Source organism: Trachurus japonicus, chromosome 1, assembly GCF_045865225.1.
Source record: "Trachurus japonicus isolate A0001 chromosome 1, Traja_1.0".
Taxonomy (NCBI): Eukaryota; Metazoa; Chordata; class Actinopteri; order Carangiformes; family Carangidae; genus Trachurus; species Trachurus japonicus.
In genome coordinates this window covers 39,722,102-39,746,442 of record NC_140907.1, presented here as the reverse complement: position 1 = coordinate 39,746,442, position 24,341 = coordinate 39,722,102, and the positions used below count along the sequence as shown (strand labels likewise).

General features: G+C 40.6%; 3 protein-coding genes across 4 annotated transcripts in view; 1 reads left to right on the top strand and 2 right to left on the bottom strand.

Moving 5' to 3' along the window:
* Positions 1–24,341, bottom strand: part of LOC146992588 (B-cell receptor CD22-like) — a 199,764-nt gene that overhangs the window by 29,521 nt on the left and 145,902 nt on the right. The window lies entirely within an intron of this gene.
* The window catches only part of LOC146992597 (B-cell receptor CD22-like), a 40,606-nt gene continuing 20,451 nt past the window's right edge, over positions 4,187–24,341 (bottom strand). Inside the window, exon 8 of the mRNA XM_085788076.1 lies at positions 4,187–4,380. The gene's annotated coding sequence lies outside the window, so the exon portion shown is untranslated. The remainder of the gene's footprint in view (positions 4,381–24,341) is intronic.
* Positions 10,996–23,658, top strand: LOC146992599 (myosin heavy chain, fast skeletal muscle-like). Of its 2 annotated transcripts, XM_085787798.1 has the most exons (40): positions 10,996–11,035; positions 11,129–11,351; positions 11,544–11,687; positions 12,088–12,244; positions 12,497–12,524; positions 13,471–13,579; positions 13,686–13,778; positions 13,866–13,929; positions 14,061–14,159; positions 14,248–14,351; positions 14,434–14,572; positions 14,661–14,779; positions 14,887–15,036; positions 15,116–15,286; positions 15,373–15,679; positions 16,385–16,452; positions 16,542–16,629; positions 16,722–16,839; positions 16,944–17,067; positions 17,161–17,297; positions 17,424–17,679; positions 17,814–18,056; positions 18,161–18,337; positions 18,462–18,607; positions 18,705–18,795; positions 18,901–19,290; positions 19,383–19,509; positions 19,585–19,703; positions 19,892–20,088; positions 20,178–20,361; positions 20,464–20,629; positions 20,817–20,941; positions 21,050–21,358; positions 21,436–21,639; positions 21,730–21,855; positions 21,977–22,147; positions 22,237–22,341; positions 22,432–22,527; positions 22,652–22,783; positions 23,551–23,658. In XM_085787798.1, the coding sequence occupies exons 2-40, from the start codon at positions 11,148–11,150 to the stop codon at positions 23,566–23,568; spliced, it is 5,805 nt and encodes a 1,934-aa protein (XP_085643924.1). In that variant the 5' UTR covers positions 10,996–11,035; positions 11,129–11,147; the 3' UTR covers positions 23,569–23,658. The 2 variants fall into 2 exon arrangements, with proteins under 2 accessions (XP_085643924.1, XP_085643934.1); XM_085787808.1 differs by lacking the exons at positions 10,996–11,035; positions 12,497–12,524 and having other exon boundaries at positions 11,147–11,351; positions 12,088–12,272.

The following is a 24,341-nucleotide window of genomic DNA, read 5'->3' as shown; positions in this document are numbered from 1 at the left end:
ATCATGGCGTGGAGAGGAAGGTTGGCGCTGTACACGAGCGACCTGTAAAAAAACCACACAGGTCGCCACATGTGCAACGCCAAAGAGGAAGACACGTGAGAAGAAAGCTCACTTACCGGCAGCGAGCGGCGCACGGAGCGGTAGAAGCAATGAGCAGCATGAGCAGCGTGCAGCCAGCAGCAACACCCAAACAAGCCTCTATATACAAAATAACTCAAATTAGCACTGGATGTGACAACGTGGAGAGAAGTGCAGCCACAGCCGGTAGTCTACCTGCTACCAGAGGGGCGGAAGTGACGGACGTCAGGAAATGACGTGGCCTGGCCTCTGGCAAGCAAGAGGAAGACAGGTACTCTACACCCCCCCTTTATGCGGCATTCACCCACCGCAATTGACTGGGGCCGCCTCCCGAGTGACGTCACAGGACCAAAGACTGCGTCCTGCTACACTAAGTTGGTACAAATTTTGAAAGCTTCGTCCCTATATTACTGACATTGTTTTAGAAGGAACAAAGTAAGGTATAAAGAAAGTTAGTCAGGTAGAAATTAAAGTTGAATTGGAGGAATGAAGGAGATGTGTTACCTACATACCGACCTACCTATAGTAAATGCACAGAAGAGCTGCAATTGCCCTTGCCTTCTCACTCTTAATCTATGATAGGTCAAAATAACCTTGACAAGATATCTGTGGGCAAATAGGTTCAGACACTCAATCATCATATTTAGTATTTAGTCAACTTTATTCTGCCCTTGTTGTGGGGGGCATATTGCACATTTTACTATACTATCACTCCACCTCTTCCACACACCGGTGATCCATCCAAACAGCTGAACAGCCGAGTGACACAGCTCATCATGGAGCCTTCTCGAATTAGATTAGATTAGATTAATACTTTATTCATCCCTAAAGGGAAATTCACATTAGTCAGGCAGCTAGACAAGGACACAAAACATGAACACAAAAACATGTTAAGAAGTACTGTATAACACAATTGCAGCAGGAACCTCCTAAATCTTTAAAATGCATCCAAAACAGGCGATCTATAAGTATGCCCTAACTTCAAAGAGAAATAAAACACAGAGAGAGCGCAATTAAAATGTGATATTACTCGCGGTTTATTTAGAGATTCTGATTAACAGAGGAGGTTCCGCATTTCACCAAACAGGTGCCTGCCTCCAGTAAGTGCTCGAGGACCGGAGCACCGACAGGATTGGCGCAGTGTCTGTCTGTCTGTATATGGGGCCGTGTCCACCAGACGTGTTTTCAGCGCTCTGGGCGTCTACTTTCCATTCAAACCCTATTGAGTTGCTCACAGCGCTCAGCGCCCTTGGCGGAAAAACGCCCTCGGCGCTTGCTTCTTTTTGTCGCAGCGCTCAGAGCGCTTCGAGTTGAAATCTGTTCAACTTTTAGAACAGCGCCGTGCTCGTCAATGTCACTTTTCCCCGCACTGACCAATCAGAATCAAGAAGGGGCGGGACATACGTTACCGACAGCAACACAACCGGAGACGTGGCTCGGTTCATATCATGACCCTGACTTGAGCTCTTAATGATAAAGCTCCAACCTATCTGAAAGAACTAATCATTCCTTACTGTCCTACCAGAGCACTCCGCTCCCAGAACGCAGGTCTGTTAGTGACTCCCAGTATCTCTAAAAACAGACTGGGAGGTAGAGCCTTCAGTTACCGGGCTCCTTTACTGTGGAACCAGCTCTCTCCATGGGTCAAAGAGGCAGACACTCTAACTACATTTAAGTCTAGACTGAAGACCTTCCTTTATGACAGGGCTTTTAGTTAGGGCTGGTTCAGGTAGCTCTGAACCATTTTATAGCTACGCTGCTATAGGCTTAGACTGCTGGGGACACATCTGGTTACACAGAGCCCTCTCCTTCCTCCTCCTCTCCTCTCCTCTCCTCTCCTCTCCTCTTCACTTGTCTGACAAGAGAGGAGGGTGATGATTGTCTGTGCACAGTGCAGTGAGCAAAAGACAGAAATAAGCTGTGAAAGCAGCAAGCATTTTCTACTCACCCTCATGTGGACTAAGGGTTGGGAGTAGTTTGGTGGTTCCAAAATAAACCAAATTTATTTATTTCAATTGAAATAATTAATAAATGAAGATGTCTGTGGAGAAGGGGATTAATACACACAAAAAGGTGAGTCAAATTATGAAAATATAACAATTTTATTAACAAGGGATTCTTCTTTTAAAACACTAAAATGGTTTATCTTTTGAAATACTTGAAATCAACAAAAAGGAGTGGACAGAAGCCAGCTAAAGGGAGGCAGCCTACTTAAGGGTGTGTTCCAGGAGTGCAACTTACCCACCACGTGTGCTCACGGCAATCACTGCAAATGGTGCATCTCTGCAAACTGTGTCCCGGGACTCCCGGTGAACTTTAACACTACAAACAGTGAGGGGAACCACACTACCATGCCTAGCCTCCACTATAAGCCAACTAATGCCACTAAAAGGAAAAGAAGCAAACAATTTATCAGTTCACAGGCGGCAAAACTAAAGTGCATGAAAGTCCAGAATACTAATAGCCTACCCACTTTTCATGAGCATAACCAGTCTGTGTTATTGATGTACGTTGTCAGTTGTCATGGTCTCGGCGGATTTCTATCTATCTATCTATCTATCTATCTATCTATCTATCTATCTATCTATCTATCTATCTATCTATCTATCTATCTATCTATCTATCTATCTATCTATCTATTAACCAACGTACTATGTATCCCACTTTACCACTGTATCACTCCCCCCTAATTCAAATTTACAAGTAACGGCAGAAAGTAATCAAATAACACAGAGAGTAATGCCCCAACCAACTCCTTAAAAACAAATACAATTTTACATTATTATTATATGTTGAGTATATTATGTTAAGCACTTAGAGTTGCATTTTTGTATGAGAAGTGCTATAAATTCTGGTTGATTGAAATTTGGTGCAAGTACAATAATCTCCACTGCTGAACCTTTAAAGTGCAATAGACTATTTGTGCCACCAGATGGTGCTATTCAATTGGAAGACTCAATTAAACTCACACACTCAGTGGATGAGAAGGGAAGTCTTCATGTGCTTCAACAGCATAGAGATTAGGACTCACATGTTCAATGATGTTAGTCTGTTGGAAAACCAGTGAAACACAGTTCAAATACAACTAGCTACAACAAGAACCTACATCAAACTGTGCAACCAACACTGACTCACTGTAACGTAGTTATGGGAAGATGAAACTATAGGTTAAAAGCCAGTAGCTACATGAATGTACCAGTGTACGTTCTGCTTTGACCGATTGCAGGGAAACATCAACTGTTAATTATTATAGAGAATAATAAATAACAGCAATACCAATGGGTAGAGGTGTTATCAATTATTATACGAATGATAATGTCACAGCTCCAGATTTAAAGATATCTGCAGAATGAGGGAGAATACTGTGATGAAAAATTCTGATATTTAACCCATGTTTTGCATGTGTTGTATAATAACGTTTGTAACTGGAAAACAGGTTAAAGGTTGTGAGCCCGGGAGGCTCAAATGTTATTTTTTGTATGTTACAACTGTTTAATTATTATAAACAACACAATGAAGGTTACAGGTTCAACAATGTACATTCAAACTATGTAAAAATAAACAAAATGTATAAAAGATAACATGTTTTAAATGTAAAAAACTACCATCTGGTGGAAGCAGGCTCAAACTACAACTCAGAAAATGCATCTTCTCCAACAATAACCTACAACTATGACCTATAACCACTATATTTTTAATACCTATGATATGTTAACTCTATTACTACTTTATAGCAAAGCCCTGTATTGCTTGTTCGGCTTATTGCTCTTATCACATGGTCATAACTGAAGGAGACTGAGGTGAGTGTATTTACATGTTGATCAGCTCCTCTCTTCTAACAGAGGAACAGAGCCAAACAATTGTTGTAAGAATAAACATATACCTGAAGTTAAATAGTCAAGATTTATAAATATACAATATATAAACATTTTAGCTTCTGCTTTGAAGTTACATTTAAATTCTCATTTGGTTCCTTATTTTGACAATTTGTTATTGAAACTATTTACACTATTTAAATTTGAGTGAATGCACATGCTATTAGTAATAGGCTTTTATTTTGAAAGTGCTTCATATCTAGTGAACTGCACTCTGATTTTGTTTCTTAATTAAAAACTGCATATTTACATCCTCATATTAGTAAATCATGATAAACCACTGAACTGTGGCACATTTCATCCACATAGATGAAAGTGATGAAAACAAAAGAAATGGTTTAAACTTTATCTGTCTTCATAGCTGCTACATGAAATAATAATACTTCCTGTTTCCATCAGGTGAGTCCCACCTTTACTTCAACAGCATCTAAAAACATCACATCAAACCTGTGTGAAGCTACAGTTGTAATTCTAAATGTGGAGTCTGCATGTTATTGATCTGTTGTTATTGAATGTGAGAGGCTCTGACCTGACTGTAACTTCACACCAGGTCTTCCTGCTCCTCTGTGTCTTCTGTCTGTGCTGCTGTGGTGACGTCCTCATAAACAGGACAAGAGTCCACCTGGTGGACAGAGGGGACAAAATGAGACTCATTCATGAAACACAATCACATTTTATCACTGTTTTCTTCAGTTCTATTTCTCCAGTTAAAGCGAGACACTACAGGTGAATAGGGTAAAAAATTTAACTAAGAGCTATTGCCATGAAACTTTCTATGTTTATTACTTACATTGAGACATACATTTTTTGTATTACATGTTTTGTTAAATATTATGTTTAAATATGGAAATGAGACATTATCTAATTAAATATGCGTGAATTTGTGTACATTTCCAGACCCAAAATCTGAAGATTGGATAAAGCCACTTTCAAAATTCTTGTTTTGTTGACATATTAAAGTCAAAAGTTTTTACAGAGGGGATTTTGGATATCTCTTTTTATCACTCTGTAAATGAGATAATACTGTCACCAGCCCTAAAAAAAAACAAATTTCGCCCTGTTTTTAGGTATAAATTGTTGTATAAATGAGGCTGTGAATGATATATCAACAAACCCCTCTGTAAAAACCTTCGGAATATAGACAGGAATAGAACTGGAAGGTTTGGTGTCTGTAAGTGCTGCTGAATTGGAGATTTCATGCCCAGAGTATAAGAAAAAACTCATTTTGAGAGAACGGCCTTCAAAGATTTTATTACAAAAATTCCACAAATTGGCTCTATGCACAGCTCTACTTCCTGAACTTAAGGCAGCTCCTTTATTTTCTGTCTTACATTATCGGACAAATTGATTAGTCTGACCATTGACAAACCTGGATTAATCAGTTTGTCCAATAATGTAAAAATAGAGCTGCTTTAAATGTAGAAAGTAGTGGAGCTGTGCATAGAGCCCATTGTTACTGGAAACAAGGGTGTCTGGCCACTGTGAGTTCCAGGTGTGGGACAGTAGGTCAGAGAAAAGAAAATGAAAAAACAAACAGATCGCTGGGTTTCCTGACGTGGTCGGTGACACGTGTGTCTGCAGCCTCCATCCACCGGGATGACGCTTATCAATCACAAAATCTATCAATCTATCAATGTCCAGATATTTAATGTTGCCGCCCTCTCCCTGTTCAACGCGGTAACGTCAGTAAAGTCCCTCTTCTTGGCCGTCTTCCATGTCTCCATGTCGTAAAAGGGGCAGGGCGACGCCTCTAAAGCAGGAATATATCTGGGCGTGACATTTAAATTACGCTCGTTTTCAGCCGCCGGATTTATCACCACCACGCCGGTTCTACGCCGAAATCAGCAGCGTACACACTTTTAGTAAATCACACGTGACACTTGGCGTACACTGATATTTACACCAGAATCTACACCAGATCCTGCGCAAGTTTGATAAATGAGGGCCACTGTCACTTAATAAACCAAAATCTGGTTTTCAAAAAAGTAAAGAGAGAAAAGAGAGAGATGAAAGACAAAGGAAAGGATGTCAATCTGTAACCCAGTTTTTACCAGTCTGTGTCTCTGTGAGTGGTATTAACCTGTTGGCTTAAAGTCCGTGTAAAGTAAGAATAAATATGTGTTCTAAGTTTGACATACGACAGAAAAGTGTGTTGCTAACCACCCTGACCCTGCCAAATTTTAATGATTAAAAAAATCGCCAAATATATTAAATTAGGCTTCTAAATTGTGTAAAACCATAGACTGTATTTCTCTAATCCCAAACAAGTGTCACCTGTCAATCAAAGTCACCACCTCTACCAGAAACATGGACCATTGATTTATTGATCACTCGATCTGTTTTGTAGCGCTATAATAACCCTGGTGTGGAAATTCCTTTTTACATGTCAGTAATTAAGTATCGAGTACCGATACCCAGCCCTACTCAAGTACATATCTCAACTTATTACATTACATTATCTTACTGTAACTCAACAATCATTCAAGTTTAGCGTAAAGCATAAATCACATGCTTCAAACACAGGTGTGTCACACACACAACATGAAATTATTCTTCCATCTCAAGCAATAAACATAACTTATCTACTGGTCTTTCCAAAACACTTGTTTTAGTTTTTACATAGGCACGTCTTACAAGACCTTTTGCATCAGGAACTGTCTTCTCAACCCTTCCCATTTACCATGAGCCTCTTGGTGCACTGTCGTCCACTATAAGAACAACATCTCCTCTTTTTAGATTTCTTCTGATTTCTGTCCACTTCTGCCTCTCCTGCAGAAGCGGCAGGTACTCCCTAGTCCAACGTCTCCAAAAGATGTCAGACCGGGACTGCACCTGTTTCCACCTCTTCCTCGCATACAAGTCTTCTTTCTGAAACACTCCAGGAGGTGGCACTGGTTGTTTTTTCAAAAGAAGCAAGTGATTAGGTGTGAGAGCCTCAATGTCATGTGGATCCGATGACACTCTTGTTATAGGTCTGCCATTGACAATCGATTCAACTTCACATAACACCGTGTGGAGACATTCGTCGTCGAGAGTTTGCTGTTTCAGTGTCTGATTGAGAATTCTTCTCACAGAACGAATCTGTCTCTCCTAGATGCCTCCAAAATGTGAACCTGCTGGTGGGTTGAATATCAACAGCAAAGTCACAATTAACTCAATATCTGGAAACAAATTCAAATAGTCAGTGAAATCAAGACTGAGTGAGTGATTCCTCCTGTTGCACTATTCAGGTCATGTTAGACAGAGGAGGGAGTCGTGACTCTTAACAAGCAGTGAGCTATACAAACACAAATGGGCACTTTTCTGAAATATGACTCGTATTTAAGCCCGTTGAATAAGTCAGCCCCCACAAGGAAGTTATGTTGATAGATTTATAACTCACAGAGGTTTAAGTTGCTCCACTGCCCCCCCACCCCCCTTCGGTGACAGACAGAGCGGAGCAGCAGCGGACAGGGAGGCAGCGTTGGGCTCAACACACACACACACACACACACACACACACATACCGTGCATATAACAAGGAAATGTGCAGGGTAGATAACTGTGGCATTTTTACACCGCCATTGTTTACATCCCCATGCACAACAGGAATTTATTTATTTATTGAAAAAAACAACAACACAAAAACACATAAAATAACACATAAAAAGGGCACTTTTTAACACGAGGCAAAAAGGGCAGGGGCTCAAGTACCCCTTGGGCCCTATGTGTGCACAACGTGCCTGATGGTCAATGTAGGTGTGTGTGTGTGTGTTTGATAACTGTTATGGAAGAATGTCTTAAAATATTTTAGGGAGGATGACCTATATCAAGACAGCAAGTCAGCAGAAGACAAGTAAGAGACATTTACCAATGAGTACAGTACCGAAGACTGTACTGTATCTTGATGAGTTTAACTTAACTTGATTCATGTTGTTGTCTTACAGATGTGGGTTTTTTTGTGTTTGTGTATTTGCAGACAACATGGAAGATTATCACTGCCCTCCTGTTTAACTCTTCTCTGTCACATGAGCCTGCACCCATTTTTTTGTGACTTTGTCTCCCACACATTTGAGGTTGAAAGGGCATAGGTTGTTGTATAAATAAATACTTGAAAAGGGAATGTCTGTTGTAAGTATGCTCCTTGTATATAATATCATAATGTTAATAGTAATCTCTGAAGAATCTCATCATAATGTACACACTCCGGCAGTAGCCCCCTGTGGCCCTTTGAAGTTATATTTTATAGTTATATTTCAAATTGCCACCAGATTTTATATACAGAACACATATAGCTATATTTCTTCACATGAATGTGGAATAACTAATACAAAACAATTTTGACCATTCTTTTCTTAATTACCCTTTGAACACACAAAAGACTGCAAAAACATTTATTTTAATTATTTTAATACTTTTTCTTAAATAATTATCCACAATGTTCATAAACTATAGGGTGAAATTACCATTATGATTATTGTTTTAGCTGTTGTCGTTTTTATAATTGTTAACAGTTAAAGTTCTATTCAGGCTATGGTGTCAATATTCCCAGAAGCCATTTAAACAGTTGTCAGCTAATTTTTTTTAGAGCCAGTGTCAGCAATGTGAAAACCAGAGTCGCATAGTTTTTCAACGGCACTGAGCTTCCACAACAACAACAACAACCTCAAAATCAAATGTGGCATGAGGATAAAGAGCTTTGATATCCAAGAAGGACTTAATATAGACCTTATCTCAGCCTGGTTGGAAAACATTCTTGTCCTTTTAAGGCAAGGTGTGATGCCACTTGAACTTTATTGAAAGGGCCTTTCATTCACTTTTATTAGAGGAATATGATATGAGCTAATGGTCTGCAACTGTATACCAGCAGCACTTGGAGGCTTCTTCAAAATTAAGTTCCAACCATGGCTATGAGCATGCTAAATTGCAAGAGTAAGGAGAGACAGCATTGCACTATGAAATATTGAAATAAATCCCAAATTAGCCAGAATCTAAATTTACATGATTTAATTATTTATTGACAGAAAATGAGTGTTGGCCATATATTGCATGGAGATTATTTTGGGACATACTTTAGTATCCCTCTTTCTTTGTGAGCAAAAAGAAAGTTAAATGCGATGCTTCTCTATAAAACTCACTATATGATCGTAATACATAGTATGCACTCTGGAATGTATCACATGTAAGGGTTTTATATAACAATGCTAAGTGTTATCTTACTGAAAATGATCCAAAAAATATATCCATGGTACTTAGTTTAACCTTATTTAAAACTTATGAAATGTGAACAAGCTGACACTCTGAAATTCAATACCAGTGACATTTAAATGTATCTTACCAGAGCAACAAGTGCCTCATGCACAATTAATTTGAAGCTGTTTCCACATATTCATTTTTAGACTTAGAAAAATTGCACTAAAATTTCTGACCCAGCCTGCTGCATTGAGTAAACATTTTTTTCTTTTTCTTGTTTTAATGCTACTTTAAAAGTTAAGCAATCTCACATCTTAAACACAGAAAAAGACTGAAATGTCAAAGGATGTGTCTTGAGATGACAGGGAATGCTTGACCAAATGAGGCAGGCTGCTGCTGACCAGGCAGTTCCAGCCTCTATATAAGTAGGAGCCTCAGACTCCTCTGATAACTGAAAGACATCCCACACAGGTTAGTGCTTACTCTTGCATAATCTCTTTTTACTTATTATTTCATAAATGTCACATGACTCACAATGATCTGATAAGTTTTTAATGCCAAGTAATACTGAATTAATGAAAAATAATCAAATATGTTATTCACAAAGATGAGAAGTAAATATATGTTGCAATTACTATTAACTCATTCACTGCCAGTTTTTTCCCTCAGTGTACAGCCAGTGCAAGCACTTTTGAGGATTTGTACAACTTTTAAAACAGCCACAGAATATGTTGTGCTATGACCAAAATAACAAATAATATCTCAAATGAAAGGGGATGCTCTCTACTTTCACCGGGGAAGAAAGTGAGCTCATAGCATGTTCCACTTTTTAGTTATTCTCATTTGAATACAGCATGTTTTCTCCAAATTCAGCATTCTGGGAGGATACATCTGAGAGTGAAGGAGACATTTTCAAACAGAACTTTCTTTTGAATCTTTTATTTATTTATTTTCGACGGCATGACCGATGATTCTCTCTGTCTCTGTGTCTGTCTGACTGTCTCTCTCTCAAATGACCTAAATAGGCTAATCTTTTTTTTTTATTGTGGGATGGTGGATCAAAGAAAAAATGCGGCTGCTCCCGCGGCTGCCGGATCCATGCACGTGATGCGTGATCACATGGCTTACTTTCATCATAGGAACACCAAAATTGTCACAGGGTGGGGAAGGGCGCCCTCTAGCTTAAACAGTGAAAAAACAAAAACTTTTTGGTACTGGATGAGATAATAGTAGAAAATCTTTATTCTCAATATAGTATTATGTTCTTTGAATGATTATAAAACACCATGAAAACACACTTCTTGCCTTATCTATTTTTCTTTATCTTGTATAAGTGAGTTAACTGCAAAGGTTTATTGGACTGTCCAATCTTCCATAACTGTATTGATATTTAAAGGGGACATATTATGTAAATATCACTTTTTGAAGGCTCTTTATATTGGGTGTTTGTCTTCTGGCCCCCAAAATGCGAGAATTGACCCCAAAAAAATCTGTAATTTGCAGGCTCCCTAGATTGAAATCCATGTGGTTTTATGAGCTGTTCCCTCAGATGTTTTCCAGTGATGCCTAACTAGTTTTTGAATTTGCATAACCTGGTACCAGTAGAAGGGGCAGGGCGAGCAGTGGCTGGTTTGTATTTAAAGGGACAGGCTCTGAATCCAGCCGTTCTGAAGAGTGCTGTTTTGAGCGGATGAAAAGAGAGCCGTGATGTTTGATTCTTGGGGGATTTGGACCACAGCATGTCACAGACATGTCTTTAAGACACCTGGGAAATATTTTAATTTGTGGGGAAAGGGCATAATATGTCTCCTTTAACTAGTGACTTAATTTTGTGTATTGTTCAATGACCTTCTCAATCTATCTTTAAAAGCATTCTTGTGCAACAACACCTGTGCCACTTGAAGAGCGAGGTAAGTCATGTGTGCAGAACAACCTCCATAATGGACAAATGCTACCAAAATCAATCATAAATATTGTGGTCTCTTGTGCTTTCACCCTTCCAGGCTCACCTAAAACGCAACCATGAGTACAGACGCGGAGATGGAGCAGTATGGCCCAGCGGCCATCTACCTCCGGAAGCCAGAGAGGGAGAGGATTGAGGCACAAAACACTCCTTTTGATGCCAAAACAGCTTACTTTGTGATTGATGCTGATGAGATGTATGTCAAGGGGAAACTAGTCAAAAAGGAGGGTGGCAAAGCCACAGTTGAAACAGCTGGGGGAAAGGTGAGTGACTTTATTTTCTGAAGCATACCTACCTACTTCCATCCGAGTCCTTGTTCTCATTAATTTGCAATAGCTTAGTAAAGCTGTAGGATCTTTTTCACCTCTTCGTATTTTAAATTCCCTCTGACAGTCAATAACAAATTGCATCCATATCATGAACATTTAAGATATTATTCTGTATTCCAATTTCAGACTGTCACCGTAAAAGAGGATGAAATCGATCCCATGAATCCTCCAAAATTTGACAAGATTGAGGACATGGCCATGATGACCCACCTCAATGAGCCCTGTGTTTTGTATAACCTCAAAGACCGTTATGCATCATGGATGCTCTATGTAAGTTTGCATGATACTACACTTTTCAAGATACTATTTCAACCAAATTTTTCAATGCTGTCTCCTTTTTGCTGTGATCCCTAATCTCATGGGACATTTTCATCAAGCAGCTAAAAACATTTTCTTACTGACAGGGTTTTCATTAGCTTGTCTTAATATCTGCTACATTTCATTCTATTGCTTGTTATTGTCCTCTTTCCCTGGTGGAAGTTTTGTACTTTTTAAAATTCACATCAAGCACTATGTGACTTTATGAAAGTTGCAAGCCAAAATAAGTAAACTTACTTATATACCTACTTACTTATTACTTACATCTGTGAGTGTGTGTGTGTGTGTGTGTGTGCGTATTTCTGTCTGTGCGTGTGTACCTAATACGCTCTATTTGGATTCATTTTGACAGACCTACTCTGGGTTGTTCTGCGTTGTCGTGAATCCATACAAATGGCTTCCTGTGTATGACACTATTGTTGTGAATGCATACAGAGGCAAGAAGAGGATTGAGGCACCACCCCACATCTTCTCTATCTCTGATAATGCCTATCAGTTCATGCTCACTGGTAAGCCCAAAGTTTAGAGTGTTTAAATGTGTATGGATTGAAGATCAAATTTAACTCAAGAGGAACTCACGAGGTTTGTTTTAATTTCAGATCATGAGAACCAGTCTTATGTTTTATTGATGTTTTATTTAAGGAGGACACAAGACACACTCAGAGAAATGATGCAGATATGACATGTCTACATTACAACATGGTATATGATACAGTAGTATAAATGTATAAATATTATCCAATACATTTTCTTCATTTCAGATCGTGAGAACCAGTCTATCCTTATCACGTGAGTAAAAAGAAAAATCACACAATGACATTATGTTCGAGACTAGGGGTGTAACGGTATATGTATTCGTCCCGTGCCGTCACGGTACGGGGGTCACGGTTCGGTGCACACAGTCACACGACGAATACGTCTGAATGAATATATATATATAAAAACTAAAAAAGTCGAGTCCTCACTCCAATCTAGGTGGCGGTAATGAGCCTCGAAGCTGCAACTGTCATAACAGACGAAGAAGAGAAGTGATAAGAGAGAAGTTAGAGAAGCTGCTGCCTCATTTATGTCACCGTGTGGCTTCTCAATGAAACACAACGGCGACGGCGGTGGCGACAGCTCGCGACCATAGACTGTGTCGCGACTGGTCCACCGGACAAAGTGTTTCACGGATGCGTGCTGCGTCGCTAGAAACGCATCAAACACGTAGCGCATGTTCACCCGCCTCCCCTCCTTCCCTCCCTCCCACATGTCAATCACTGGTGCAAGGAAAAAGACAACTTGTGTGTAACAACTTATCCTGCTGCTTCTAAGCCTCTTGAGATGAACACAGACAGGACCAGAAACATCACCAAAGCAACTGGCATCTAGTCTAAATTAACTGTGTAAACCAACATTGATGTTAGTTTCTTGTTTTGTTTTGTTTGTAATAGTTGTCAGTTGTCAAGTGCAAGTTTTTTTCCCTCTGGAATTAATGAATGGCATTATAACACTCCTAATGCACCTGTTTAATTTTATATTCTTTTTTTTTTTTTTTACTTTTATAACACAAGACAGATTTTAGTTATACATTCAATAGTGTCTGTTGCACCGAAACCGTACCGAACCGTGACCCCTGAACCGAGGTATGTACCGAACCGTGACTTTTGTGTACCGTTACACCCCTATTCGAGACAAAAAAAAAAGGAGGGAAAAAAGTCATAAGAAATTAAGATATCACTCCCCACTTCCCCAGTGGAGAATCCGGTGCAGGAAAGACTGTCAACACCAAGCGTGTCATCCAGTACTTTGCAACAATTGCAGTGACTGGAGGCAAGAAGGACCCAGTACCCGGCAAGATGCAGGTAAAATAGTTTGCTGAAGAAATGGTCAGAAATTTGTCTGTTAATATCCAATAAACAATATGCAAGCTTTGTTCTATTATCTTTTTGTTCTATTATCTTTTTGTAGGGCTCTCTGGAAGATCAAATCATTGCAGCTAACCCCCTGCTGGAGGCTTATGGTAATGCCAAGACCATTAGGAATGACAACTCCTCTCGTTTTGTGAGTCAAGATGCAATAAATGAATTAACAACATTACTTTTTAGTTGCATATAGAGAATGATGCTAATCAAAATCTAATATATTTAGGGTAAATTCATCAGAATTCACTTCGGAAACAGCGGCAAACTGGCCTCAGCTGATATTGAAACATGTGAGACTTTTTTTTCCTCCACATTTTGCATTAATATAATTAGATAAAAATTTGGAAGATTCTAAAGATATTTGTTGAATGATGTAATTCATCAAACATTGTGTTGTCCATTATTAATTTCTTGAACATAGATTTGTTGGAGAAGTCTCGTGTCACCTTCCAGTTGTCTGCTGAGAGGAGCTACCATATCTTCTATCAGCTGATGACTGGCCACAAGCCCGAGCTCCTGGGTAACTGGGACATCTTGAGCCTAAAATAAAAAAAACACTGCAGACTGTGTCAAAATAGAACTTTATGAATTCATGTTCACTCTTCCAGAGGCTCTCCTGATCACCACCAATCCCTATGACTACCACATGGTCAGTCAAGGTGAAATCACTGTGAAAAGCATTGATGATGTGGAGGAATTCATTGCAACAGATGTAAGACATCAGATTTGTTAAAAGTCAATGGGCTGAGGGAATACTGCAAATACTGACAACTTTCCTTTATTTTCCACTGCAGACTGCCATTGACATCTTGGGCTTCAATGCTGAGGAGAAACTGGGCATCTACAAGCTCACCGGTGCTGTGATGCATCATGGAAACATGAAATTCAAGCAGAAACAGCGCGAGGAGCAGGCAGAACCTGATGGCACTGAGGGTAATTATCAAAATGATGTCAGTCTCATGTAAGTTTTCTAATGTGGAATTCCTGTGTACTTAACACTCTTTGTCTTTCTTTCCATCAGTTGCTGATAAAATCGCCTACCTCCTGGGCCTGAACTCAGCTGATATGCTGAAAGCTCTGTGCTACCCAAGAGTCAAGGTTGGAAATGAGATGGTGACCAAAGGTCAGACTGTTCCACAGGTAATGAAATAAGAAATTGTTTGTGACTTGATGACAATTATTATTAAAATTGTGTATGTTGCAGCATGGTTCAATGATCATTTTAATGCTAGATTCTCTACTTCTAGGTCAACAATTCCGTTATGGCTCTGTGCAAGTCTATCTATGAGAAAATGTTCTTGTGGATGGTTGTCCGTATCAATGAGATGCTGGACACAAAGCAGGCCAGATCATACTTCATTGGAGTGTTGGATATTGCCGGATTTGAGATCTTTGATGTAAGTTTGAAAGGAAGTGAGCAATCTGAAAGTCTTACACAATTTTACAGTGGAATTAAGTACCTTGCTGTAATTACAGTATAACAGCTTGGAACAGCTCTGCATCAACTTCACCAATGAGAAACTGCAACAGTTTTTCAACCACCACATGTTTGTCCTGGAGCAAGAGGAGTACAAGAAGGAGGGCATTGATTGGGAGTTCATTGACTTTGGTATGGACTTGGCTGCCTGCATTGAGCTGATTGAGAAGGTAAGTGGCCACCTATACTGCTTTTTTCACGAGCTAATGGTTGCTACCACAGATTAATTTCAACAAGAAATGTCAATTCTTCTCAGCCAATGGGCATCTTCTCCATCCTTGAAGAGGAGTGCATGTTCCCCAAGGCCTCTGATACAACTTTCAAGAACAAGCTGCATGATCAGCATCTTGGCAAGACCAAAGCCTTTGAGAAGCCAAAGCCTGCAAAGGGCAAGGCTGAGGCTCACTTCTCCCTGGTGCACTATGCTGGCACAGTGGACTACAATATCACTGGCTGGCTGGACAAGAACAAGGACCCCCTGAACGACTCAGTTGTCCAGCTCTACCAGAAGTCTTCCAACAAACTGCTGGCCTTGCTGTATGCAGCTCATGCAGGAGCTGACGGTAAAAAATGAGTCCGAAATTTCACTATTCTGTATAGACGTGTGCATCATTCATTCAAACTACTGCATGGTTAGAACAATTAATTTTAGAATGAGAATCGCCCTGTTTACTTAAAATTTCAACATAATGTTGTACTCTTAACAGCATTCATTTCTAAAGGACATAGTTCCCTGCAGAGGTGGGAATTGTTTCACACAGCAACATTTAACTTGGGTGAAGGAATAACAATAGTTTCGGTACAGATCAGCGGCCGCTGTTACCACTGTGTTTTTGAAATTTCCGGGTTTGATTCTCATGTCGGACGTAGCACTCGCACTCTTCCAGTGATGACGCTCTGTCCAATCAGTGGAAGGCAGTCGCCTGACGTAGTATCGCTTCGGCTCGCTTGGAACCAGGGCCGAGGAGGTACTAAAAATTTAGTGGAAAAGCAAAAAAAGCGGGCCGTGCCGCGCTGTGCCAGTGGAAAAGCGCCATAATAGCTCATCTTCTTGGCTGAAGAGCTGTGCTGGAATCAGCTGGTTTAGTGCATGAGCAGAACAAATACATGGCTGGACGAAGATAACTTGTTGAAGCCACAATTCCCGCATGCTTCCTCGAGAGTGTTTTTTTTTTTTTTTTTTAATTTATCAAAGATAAGAACACAACTTAAGATATACATAACATTTGTTCAATGTCTATATTAAAATGCAATGTTTTGAAACACAGAGGCGGCTGGTGGCGGCAAGAAGAAGAAGAAGGGTGGTTCCTTCCAGACTGTGTCTGCTCTTTTCAGAGTATGTACTCTTTCTTGTTTTTGGATCTCAATCCAAAACCTCATATTGATATCATATTTGATATACTTTCTCAAAATGGTCATCCACAGGAGAACTTGGGCAAGCTGATGACCAACTTGAGGAGCACTCACCCTCACTTTGTGCGTTGCCTGATTCCCAATGAAACAAAGACCCCAGGTAAAAAGACCTGGCCAAAGGCCTGCTTTGTGAATTTTATGTGACAAAGTGTCACAAAGGGATTTAAAATACTATGAATTTGAAACTTCCAGGTCTTATGGAGAACCACTTGGTCATCCACCAGCTGAGGTGTAATGGTGTGCTGGAAGGCATCAGAATCTGCAGAAAGGGCTTCCCCAGCAGAATCCTCTACGGTGACTTTAAGCAGAGGTGACTTTTTGGTATAAGTAATTTGAAAAAGTCAAGTATAATTTAGAAAAAACCAAGCCAAAATGCATGGTAAATATGAATAACAACACAATTTTGCATTGTAGATACAAAGTATTGAATGCCAGTGTCATCCCTGAGGGACAGTTCATTGATAACAAGAAAGCTTCAGAGAAGCTGCTTGGCTCAATTGATGTGGACCACACACAGTACAAGTTTGGACACACAAAGGTACATTCAGAAAATATCCACAGTTATGCTTACGGAGCTATTCTCTTGTATCCCTGTATGTTTATCACGGATTTCCTTTATTTGGCATGATAGGTGTTCTTCAAAGCTGGTCTGCTGGGTACCCTGGAGGAGATGAGAGATGAGAAACTGGCTGAGCTGGTGACCATGACCCAGGCTCTTGCCAGAGGGTACCTCATGAGGAAAGAGTTTGTTAAAATGATGGAGAGGAGGTAGGCAATACTGAAGCTTGTACTGTTCAGTTATGTGGCTTGTTTCTTAAAGGTGTCATCCTCAGCAATTCATTGAGATCCCACTGCAGCCGCAATCACGCATTATCTGTAAATATTTTTTTCCAGGGAATCCATCTTCACAGTCCAGTACAATATTCGTTCATTCATGAATGTGAAAAATTGGCCATGGATGAACCTGTACTTCAAGATCAAGCCTCTTTTGAAGAGTGCTGAGACTGAGAAGGAGTTGATGAATATGAAGGACAACTATGAAAAGATGAAGGCAGACCTGGCTACTGCCCTGGCCAAGAAGAAGGAACTGGAGGAGAAGATGGTTTCCCTGCTGCAGGAGAAGAATGATCTGCAATTGCAAGTGGCTTCTGTAAGTGAAATGCCACAAATATACATAGATATAGATCTATAGAGATACGGACAGTAGATAAAATAGTCCTTACATTCTGGAGATATACATTGAACAAGTAAATTATCATATTTTATGTCCAAAATATATCATAGGAAAGTGAGAACTTGGGGGATGCTGAAGAAAGGTGTGAAGGCCTCATTAAGAGCAAAATCCAGCTTGAGGCTAAACTCAAAGAGACCAGTGAGAGACTGGAGGATGAAGAGGAAATCAATGCTGAGCTGACTGCCAAGAAGAGGAAGCTGGAGGATGAATGCTCTGAGCTAAAGAAGGACATTGATGACTTGGAGCTCACCTTGGCTAAAGTGGAGAAGGAGAAACATGCCACGGAGAACAAGGTTCACTTTGTTTTGAGTATCCCATACATACCTAAAATGGATTTGATGACAATGCCCTATGCCTTTTAATTTATTACATGTTTAATCGTTCACACTATTTTCAGGTAAAAAACCTCACGGAGGAGATGGCATCTCAAGATGAGGCTGTTGCCAAGTTGACCAAGGAGAAGAAAGCACTCCAAGAGGCTCACCAGCAAACACTGGATGATCTCCAGGCAGAGGAAGACAAAGTCAACACTCTGACCAAGGCCAAAACAAAGCTGGAACAGCAAGTGGATGATGTAAGAAAACAATGGCATTAACTTTGTGGTTCTGCCTTCTAACGACATGAAGGATTGTTCATTTTGATATTCTAAACCTAAAAGATCTTAAATCAACAATTGATTAAAAACCATTATTTCACAGCTTGAGGGATCACTGGAGCAAGAGAAGAAGCTCCGCATGGACCTTGAGAGAGCCAAGAGGAAGCTTGAGGGAGATCTGAAACTGGCTCAGGAATCCATCATGGATCTGGAGAATGACAAGCAGCAGTCTGATGAGAAAATCAAGAAGTAGGCTTTTCTCTGTATTAGCATTCATTGCATAAATTACACAAATTGCAACAGTAAAAACTATGATAGTGACAACTTTCTTGGTCTCCCCATCAAGGAAAGACTTTGAAATAAGTCAGCTACTCAGCAAGATTGAAGATGAGCAGTCCCTGGGTGCTCAGCTTCAGAAGAAGATCAAGGAACTCCAGGTAACATTAACATTACACAAATTGTTAACCAAGTGGAACGAAAAAGGAAAAATCAAAAGTCAATCGTGAATGAGCCTTCTCGATGTTACTACCATCAAAATGTAGGCTCGCATTGAAGAGCTGGAGGAGGAGATTGAGGCTGAGAGGTCTGCTCGGGCTAAGGTTGAGAAGCAGAGGGCTGACCTCTCCAGGGAGCTGGAGGAGATCAGTGAGAGGCTTGAGGAAGCTGGTGGAGCAACAGCTGCTCAGATTGAGATGAACAAGAAGCGCGAGGCTGAGTTCCAGAAGCTGCGTCGTGACCTTGAAGAGTCAACCCTGCAGCATGAGGCTACTGCAGCAGCTCTTCGCAAAAAGCAGGCTGACAGTGTTGCTGAGCTGGGAGAGCAGATTGACAACCTGCAGCGTGTCAAGCAGAAGCTGGAGAAGGAGAAGAGCGAGTACAAGATGGAGATTGATGACCTCTCCAGCAACATGGAGGCTGTTGCCAAATCAAAGGTGAGTGGTTTGTTTACAGGTGAGAGATTTGCTTTATAGTATGTTCTATATTTGTGGGAGAAGTGGACAACATCAGTGTTCTGTTGCTGTAGGGCAACTTGGAGAAAATGTGCAGAACTCTTGAGGACCAACTGAGTGAACTCAAAGCCAAAAATGATGAGAATGTTCGCCAGCTGAATGACATGAATGCACAGAGGGCAAGACTGCAGACAGAGAATGGTGAGTCACCTTCATTTGAAACTGGTCTGTTTTATTTATCAGATTATATAAAGTAATTCATATGCTTTTCTTCAGGTGAGTTTTCTCGCCAGCTTGAGGAGAAAGAAGCTCTCGTTTCCCAGCTGACGAGGGGCAAGCAGGCTTTCACTCAGCAGATTGAGGAGCTCAAGAGACACGTTGAGGAGGAAGTAAAGGTACAGCAATATCTAGTCACTGCATTAAATGCTTAACATTAATAATTTAACAAGTGCCTTTTGGAATATACTAGGAAATTAAATTCATCTAAATAATTTAACTGACACATTTTGAATTGGTGAAGTACTTATTGACACAATATTTTTCTGCCTCATTAGTAAATTCCAGTGTTTTGTCATGTTATCAGGCAAAGAACGCCCTGGCTCACGGTGTTCAATCAGCTCGCCATGATTGTGATCTGCTCAGAGAGCAGTTTGAGGAGGAGCAGGAAGCCAAGGGTGAGCTGCAGCGAGGAATGTCCAAGGCCAACAGTGAGGTGGCCCAATGGAGGACCAAATACGAGACTGATGCTATCCAGCGCACTGAGGAGCTGGAGGAGGCCAAGTATGTAATTACCCATTCAGTATTTAATTTATGTTCCTTCAATTGTATGTTCATATCAATAGTTCAAATTAACAAAATCTTCACTTCAGGAAAAAGCTTGCCCAGCGTCTGCAGGATGCTGAGGAATCCATTGAGGCTGTGAACTCTAAGTGTGCCTCCTTGGAGAAGACCAAGCAGAGGCTGCAGGGTGAGGTGGAGGACCTCATGATTGATGTGGAGAGAGCTAACTCTCTGGCAGCAAACCTTGACAAGAAGCAGAGGAACTTTGACAAGGTTGATCATTTAGTAAATAATAAAAATTGGAAATCAAAACAATTATCAGATGAACATATACTGTACATGAGAGTGTAACCAACCAATTATATAACTGTATAGGTCCTGGCAGAATGGAAGCAGAAGTATGAGGAGGGCCAGGCAGAGCTGGAAGGAGCCCAGAAGGAGGCTCGCTCTCTCAGCACTGAGCTGTTCAAGATGAAGAACTCTTATGAGGAGGCTTTGGATCACCTGGAGACCATGAAGAGAGAGAACAAGAACCTGCAGCGTATGTTAATTTAATTAGATTTAAGAATTGAACTGTCATAATAATTATTTCACTTTGTGTGGTGTTTTCTTTTACTTGTGGGGTAAAAACCTTCACGAACATGCACACACATTTCTTTGATACAGTGTATTCTGCATACGGGGAGTTTGAGTGATGCTAACTGTGTCTTGTTTTGGTTGCTCAATAGAGGAGATCTCAGACTTGACTGAACAGATTGGTGAGACTGGAAAGAGCATCCATGAGCTGGAGAAATCTAAGAAGACTTTGGAGACTGAGAAGTCTGAAATCCAAACAGCACTGGAGGAAGCTGAGGTAATTTGATTGGTTTCTGTGTTTTGGACACTGTTGTATATAATCCTTCGTTGATTTTGATTATATCTCTATAAAAGGTAACTTCTGGTATGTCTGTGAATTTTAAAGGGCACTCTGGAGCATGAGGAGGCCAAGATTCTCCGTGTTCAGCTTGAGCTCAACCAGATCAAGGGTGAGGTTGACAGGAAGCTGGCAGAGAAGGATGAGGAGATGGAGCAGATCAAGAGGAACAGCCAGAGGGTGATGGACTCCATGCAGAGCACTCTTGATGCTGAGGTCAGGAGCAGAAATGATGCCCTGAGAATCAAGAAGAAGATGGAGGGAGACCTGAATGAGATGGAGATTCAGCTGAGCCACGCCAATCGCCAGGCTTCTGAGTCCCAGAAACAATTGAGGAATGTCCAGGGACAGCTCAAGGTAAGGGTGTTTTCATCATTCAATTCAAATAAACATACAAAAATCCCAGATTCCTCATTGTTCTTTGTAATTGTCAGGATGCCCAACTGCACCTTGATGAAGCTATCAGAGGACAGGAAGACATGAAGGAGCAGGTTGTCATGGTTGAGCGCAGAAATGGCCTGATGGTGGCAGAGATTGAGGAGCTGAGAGCTGCTCTGGACCAGACAGAGAGAGGCCGCAAAGTGGCTGAGCAGGAGCTGGTTGATGCTAGTGAGCGTGTTGCACTGCTCCACTCTCAGGTTTGATTCCATTCATTCAACAGAAACTAGTGTTATTGAAAACACGTTATGCATATATTATCTTAAACATGACTTGTCTTTACCATTCAGAACACCAGTCTTCTGAACACCAAGAAGAAACTGGAGGCTGACCTTGTGCAAGTCCAGGGTGAGGTGGATGATGCTGTTCAGGAAGCAAGAAATGCTGAGGACAAGGCCAAGAAGGCCATCACTGATGTGAGTTTAGGTCTTCAAGTCTTCTGTTTTCCTTAAAAGGAAACTTGACCAAAGAAATGATGTCGCCTCACCATTTATGTCCAGATCAAAAACGATATTTCTACACCAATCATGATTTCAGGCTGCCATGATGGCTGAGGAGCTGAAGAAGGAGCAGGACACCAGTGCTCATCTGGAGAGGATGAAGAAGAACCTGGAGGTCACCGTCAAGGACCTGCAGCATCGTCTGGATGAGGCCGAGAACCTCGCCATGAAGGGTGGCAAGAAGCAGCTCCAGAAACTGGAGTCCAGGGTATGGACTATATACAGTAGTATAAATGATAATTGCATATGAATTTGAGGATTCAGCTCTTTGACCAATAATTTACCATCATGTTACAGGTCCGTGAACTGGAAACTGAGGTAGATGCTGAACAGAGACGTGGGGCTGATGCTGTGAAAGGAGTCCGCAAATATGAGAGGAGAGTCAAGGAGCTGACCTACCAGGTAATGTCTGAAACCTACAGATTATTGTAAATTCATAATTTCTTTCCTCTGTATCTATACTTCCTTGGTGACCATTCTTAATTTGTACAGACTGAGGAGGACAAGAAAAATGTTCACAGACTTCAGGATCTGGTGGACAAGCTGCAGCTTAAAGTCAAGGCTTACAAGAGACAGGCTGAAGACGCCGTGAGTCAAATATTTTGTGCTATTAGATATGGTAAAGTTGCATGAATGAATAATATACAAGACGTATATTGTCATCGTTTATTGAATTGCAATGCAACATACTGTGACTCTAAACCTTTCACAGGAGGAGCAAGCAAACACCCACCTGTCCAGACTGAGAAAGGTTCAGCATGAGATGGAAGAGGCTCAGGAGCGCGCTGACATTGCTGAGTCCCAGGTTAACAAGCTGAGAGCCAAGAGCCGTGATCATGGAAAGGTAAGTCATGTGATCATATGTTCAAGAAATTCTTGACTGGCACCTTTAAGTACATTTGTGGAATTAATGAAATAAACAAACATCGGCATCAACAGTGATGCCAATGATCTTGATGGCATTCCAACCTATGAGAGGTCAGTACTGCATGCATGCGAAACATGGAAAATTAATAAAGGAGACAACAAAGCAATCGATGTGTTTCACAACAAATGTCTAAGAAGAATCCTCAAAATCCAATGGCAAGACCACATTAGTACAGAAGAACTATTAGAAAGAGCCGACATGAGGCCACTGAGCGAGGAAGTAAAGAGGAGAAGATGGAAGATGATTGGTCATATACTAAGGCAGGACCAAAATAATGACTGCAACATTGCATTGACCTGGGCACCTGAAGGGAAAAGAAGAAGAGGGAGACCAAAGACCACCTGGAGACGTACAGTGGAGAAAGAAAGAGAAGAGGCGGGGTGGAGATCATGGGCCGAGGCAAGAACAACTGCTGTCGACCGGGAGAAGTGGAAGCGCTCTGTGGAGGCCCTATGTGCCACCAAGGCACGAAGTGGATAAAGAAAGAACTACTAGTATCGGTACTAGTAGTCAGTACTACTAGTATCGGTACTACTGTACATGCGTACCCAGTAGTTAATATTTATACATTATTATGCCAGAACTTACATTAGTACTCACTGGTGAACCATGTTGAAACACAGCCATACAAGAAAGCAATATAAAAAAATATTTGCTAATTGATTTTTCTCTTTCTTTTTTAGGCTGAAAAAGCTGAGTAAGAGTCATCATGCAGATTCCAATTTCAAGAGAGTTCATAAAATATGAACCACTGGCTGGGGTCTCTGTAACTTTTCAATTAAAATGATGATGGCCATCACTATCCTGAATTCTGTCATCTGTTTTCATATAATACATTCATTTGGTTTCTCAGGAAAAACAAGTTAGTCCAAAACAAAGTGGCTGCATGGCCACCCAATTACTGTATATCTCTACAGTTCAGTTCAGGATCACTCTTCCATTGTCTGCCTTGGGTACAACAAATAAGTATTTAGCTGCACATTGGGATGAGAAAGGAAGTAGATTTGCAACATGCAACATTGTGTAACAATAGTTATAAATGGTTATAAATATTTTTTTAAATTTCATTTAGCTAATGCTAAGTTGGTACAAATTTTGAAAGCTTCGTCCCTATATTACTGACATTGTTTTAGAAAGAACAAAGTAAGGGATAAAGAAAGTTAGTCAGATAGAAATTAAAGTTGAATTGGAGGAATGAAGGAGATGTGTTACCTATCTACCGACCTACCTACCAACAAAAGTAAATGCACACAAGAGCTGCAATTGCCCTTGCCTTCGCCGCCAAAATAACCTTGACAAGATATCTGTGGGCAAATAGGTTCAGACACTCAATCAGCATATTTAGTATATGGTCAACTTTATTCTGCCCTTGTTGTGGGGGGCATATTGCACATTTTACTATACTATCACACCACCTCTTCCACACGCCGCTGATCCATCTAAACAGCTAAACAGTGGAGTGATACAGCTCGTC

Excerpts from the sequence above, each read along its gene's own strand:
- LOC146992599 (XM_085787798.1), top strand. The coding sequence starts at position 11,148 with ATGAGTACAGACGCGGAGATGGAGCAGTATGGCCCAGCGGCCATCTAC. Across the intron at positions 13,779-13,865 it reads ATGACAACTCCTCTCGTTTT|GGTAAATTCATCAGAATTCA; the intron begins GTGAGTCAAGAT and ends TAATATATTTAG. Across the intron at positions 20,942-21,049 it reads CAGCACTGGAGGAAGCTGAG|GGCACTCTGGAGCATGAGGA; the intron begins GTAATTTGATTG and ends TGAATTTTAAAG.